Here is a 3,893-nt window from a genome sequence, read left to right as displayed (position 1 = left end):
GTATCCGCCGGTTGTTGAATTCAGATAGTGAAGAGTTTTTTATATATAAATTTAATTAAATCATCATCTAATAATTCTGAGTTATCAACTTTACATGAAGATATCTAAAAACATAATTTAATTGAGACAAAAAGCTAAGTTTTTTATTATTATTATTTTATATGCAAGAAAGTGCATCAACATGACCTGTATGTGGCTTAGATTGTTTCTCTTTCTAACATGGATGTCAGTAGAAGAAGCACCCGTGACCTCTCATTCATTTCCATTCTTTCTTTTCTCTCTTCTTAACAATAAGCTTCACTTTTCACCTAAAACAACCACCATAACTTACTATATAAACATCAATGCCTTCAACCATTAATCCTTACTTTCTTTCTTTTAGTTTCATCATTAGGTCAAAAGTATAACACACTGTGTTAGGCGACCAACATTTTTGTTCCTTTTTTTTTCTATGGCGATTTCAAATTCGCATTACATTTTGTGTGTTACAATAGCAATCCTTGTGATGGTTGTTCAAAATTCAAGAAGTACATATTGCCGGCACCATGATGATGGCACTAGAAAGGGAATTCGATTGAGGAACGGATTATTGTCCAACATGAGTAGGATAGAGTTCTCGGAAGAACAGTTCATGAAATGGGTCAACTTTGTTGGTAACCTCAATCATTCAATGTTCAAGGCTGCAAAGAACAAGCTCTTTGCTTCCTACACTTTGCATGTTGATAACAACCCTGCACTTGGTGACTTCACTTCCATTCAAGACGCCATTGATTCTCTTCCTTCCATTAATCTTGTTAGAGTCCTCATCAAGGTTCATGCAGGTCTTTACACGTAAGAACTATTACATAGTTTCACATATCTCATTAAATTGTCATATAATTATTCTCAGCTAACCAAATTTGTGGCCTCTTCTTGAATCTTGTTGATGTATTTAATTACGATTGTATTATATGTATACCAAAATCAGTTACTAAATACATGTTGAAATATAAATATAAATAGAAAATAAATTTAGTAACTGATTTTAGTGGCTAATTTGAGGTATGAATAGTATTTTTGAATTAATTAAGACTTGGATTTTAGTGTTTGTCCACATTCAGCATTATTGTGTTATGTTCTTTATTAAAATGTTGGAAAATGGTAGGTGACAAGCAAATTTAGATAAATTGAATACTATAATATCCAGGGAGAAAGTGAGCATTCCTCAATTGAAATGGTTCGTAACAATAGAAGGAGCAGGTGCAGATAAAACAATAGTTCAATATGGTGACACAGCACAAACACTTGGCCCAAATGGGAGGCCATTGGGAACCTACGGTTCTGCTACTTTTGCTGTTAATTCACCTTATTTTATTGCAAAGAACATCACATTCAAGGTAATTAATAATTAATTAACTACATTCTAATTAGTTACTATTAGAGTTAATTAAACTAATGAAAAGATGATCATCTTTATTGTGCACAGAACACTACTCCAGTCCCTGCACCAGGAGCAATTGGGAAACAGGCAGTGGCATTCAGGATTTCAGCGGACACAGCAGCATTCTATGGATGCAGTTTCTTGGGTGCACAGGACACACTCTATGATCATATGGGAAGACATTATTATAAGGATTGTTACATTGAAGGCTCTGTTGATTTCATATTCGGAAACGCTCTCTCTCTATTTGAGGTTACTATTATTAATATTTAATTAAAATATAATATGGTCCAATAATATTAATTTTGGCCCGGAGTTAACAGGAAAGAACAAATGTTGCTTGGAATATTTGAATAGGGGTGTCACGTGCATGCAATAGCACAGAATATGGGAGCAGTAACGGCGCAGGGGAGGAGTAGCATGTTGGAGGACACGGGGTTCTCATTCGTGAACTGTAAGGTCACGGGGTCAGGGGCACTATACCTGGGAAGGGCATGGGGTCCCTTTTCTCGCGTGGTATTCGCCTATACATATATGGACAACATCATCATTCCCAAAGGCTGGTATAACTGGGGTGACCCTAATCGTGAATTGTATGTCAACTCTGCTCTCTACCTATGCCTATATATGCTTCCTCTTCCATTGCATTATTACATCTACTCTTCTATATATATGCCTTGTTTGGAAGACACTGACGGATTGAGGTTGAATTAAGTTTTTTTTATTATATTTAGTGTAAAATATATAACATTGAATTATGTTTTATTATCGTATTTAGTTTAAGATAAATATAAAAATTTTAAAAAAATTTGGAATTTAAAATGTTAAATAAGAGTATTTTCAAAAAAAATGTTATTAAAATTTCAGTCTCCGTCTCTTAGAAATTTCAATCTTCTGTATTCTCACTTTTTGAAAATACTAATAGCACTCAAATTTTGTGTGGCAAAACTAAAATTTTAATTTAATCTTTGCTCATCAAATACAATATTCAATCTCAGTTCCAATCCCAAAAAATAAATGCAATTTATGTTTTTATTTTCCTAATACTTATATATATTCAACTAGCTAGCCTTCAATACTCTTCTTTATTCTAGTGGAGGATGAATGTCTGGTAGGTAACGTTTGTTTTGAGGTACTGAGACGGAGATTTGGAGATTGAGATTCAATATTATATTTGTTAGTCTGATACTAAAATTTTAGTCTTTGTATCCAAAATTTTAGTATTTCAATACTTCTAAAAAGTGGAGACACAGGAGAATAAAATTTTTAGAAACGGAAGCTGAAACTTTAATAATATTTTATACCTAAAATATCACATTTTAATTAATTAATTCCAACTTAACTTTTTGTGCAAATTAAATTAGAGCTTCATTCTTATTTTAATCTCTATCTTCCACTTTACACCAAACACAATATTGAGATTTATTTCAGTTTTTATCTCTGTCTCTCTGTTTCTCTTCCAAACGTTATCATACCAAGGACAATGTGATATTAATGGATGCACAATTAGATGGACAATGGGGCGGTGCTACACTCATCACTTACCACCCTAAACATGGTGTAATTCACACAAGTACATATGGGTGTGAAGGCTTGTTTGTCATCTTGCTCTTTTGAATATATACATACTATACTTTCAATTATTATGTTGCTGGATCTATATATCAAATTACACACTCAAATTTTGATGAATTTAATATACTAGTTAGCCCATACAGCACTATACATATTTGGATAAGATCACATAAGATTCTAATTAAGAAATAAAGAAGACATACACGCACTAATAATCTTTTTATTTATTTAATAATATAACAAGTGTTTTATCTAATTCTTAGATAGACATACGCTTAATAAGTAGACATTGTTATGCATTTGTTAATTTTATAATTCAATTTCTAGGGCAGATTGTATATATGGAATTTATTTAATTTTATAAAGCCCATTCTTAATATTCTATATATGTATTGGGTATAGGACTGTATTCTATGGACAATACAAATGCACAGGAGCAGGAGCAAGCTTTGCTGGGAGGGTATCATGGTCAAGGGAACTCACTGACGATGAAGCCAAGCCTTTTCTTTCTCTTTCCTTTGTTGATGGCACAGAATGGATCAATCTTTGATCATCACATCATCAATTCATCATACACATCAACATACATATGTACAACCATATATAATCTTATAAATTAATTCAAATTCCTCTCATATATATCTCTGCTCCATACAATATGATCAAATAATTCATTCATTCAACTTGGCGCTTCTCAACTGCGTGCTTCACCGTTTATATTTCTCAAAGAATCAAATTAAACTGAATCTGAAGCCACACAACAATATTCTTATCCTAATATATGCTTAACTCTTATGAAAAGAATTGAAAAAGATCCGTTTCTGTATGTTAATAAAAAGCTATCAAGTATCACAAAAAAAAAAAAAGCCCACTACTACAATAGGCAACAATAACAATG

At 32.3% G+C, this 3,893-nt stretch overlaps 1 protein-coding gene across 1 annotated transcript; it reads left to right on the top strand.

The window, feature by feature from the left end:
• LOC107644443 (probable pectinesterase 53) lies at nucleotides 213-3,688 on the top strand. The gene is made up of 5 exons (XM_016348302.2): nucleotides 213-831; nucleotides 1,187-1,376; nucleotides 1,466-1,672; nucleotides 1,778-2,013; nucleotides 3,398-3,688. Exons 1-5 carry the CDS (start codon nucleotides 452-454, stop codon nucleotides 3,543-3,545), a joined length of 1,161 nt encoding a protein of 386 aa, XP_016203788.1. The 5' UTR covers nucleotides 213-451; the 3' UTR covers nucleotides 3,546-3,688.

Source organism: Arachis ipaensis, chromosome B05 (genome assembly GCF_000816755.2).
Source record: "Arachis ipaensis cultivar K30076 chromosome B05, Araip1.1, whole genome shotgun sequence".
Classification (NCBI taxonomy): Eukaryota; Viridiplantae; Streptophyta; class Magnoliopsida; order Fabales; family Fabaceae; genus Arachis; species Arachis ipaensis.
This window is presented reverse-complemented; position numbering and strand designations above follow the sequence as displayed.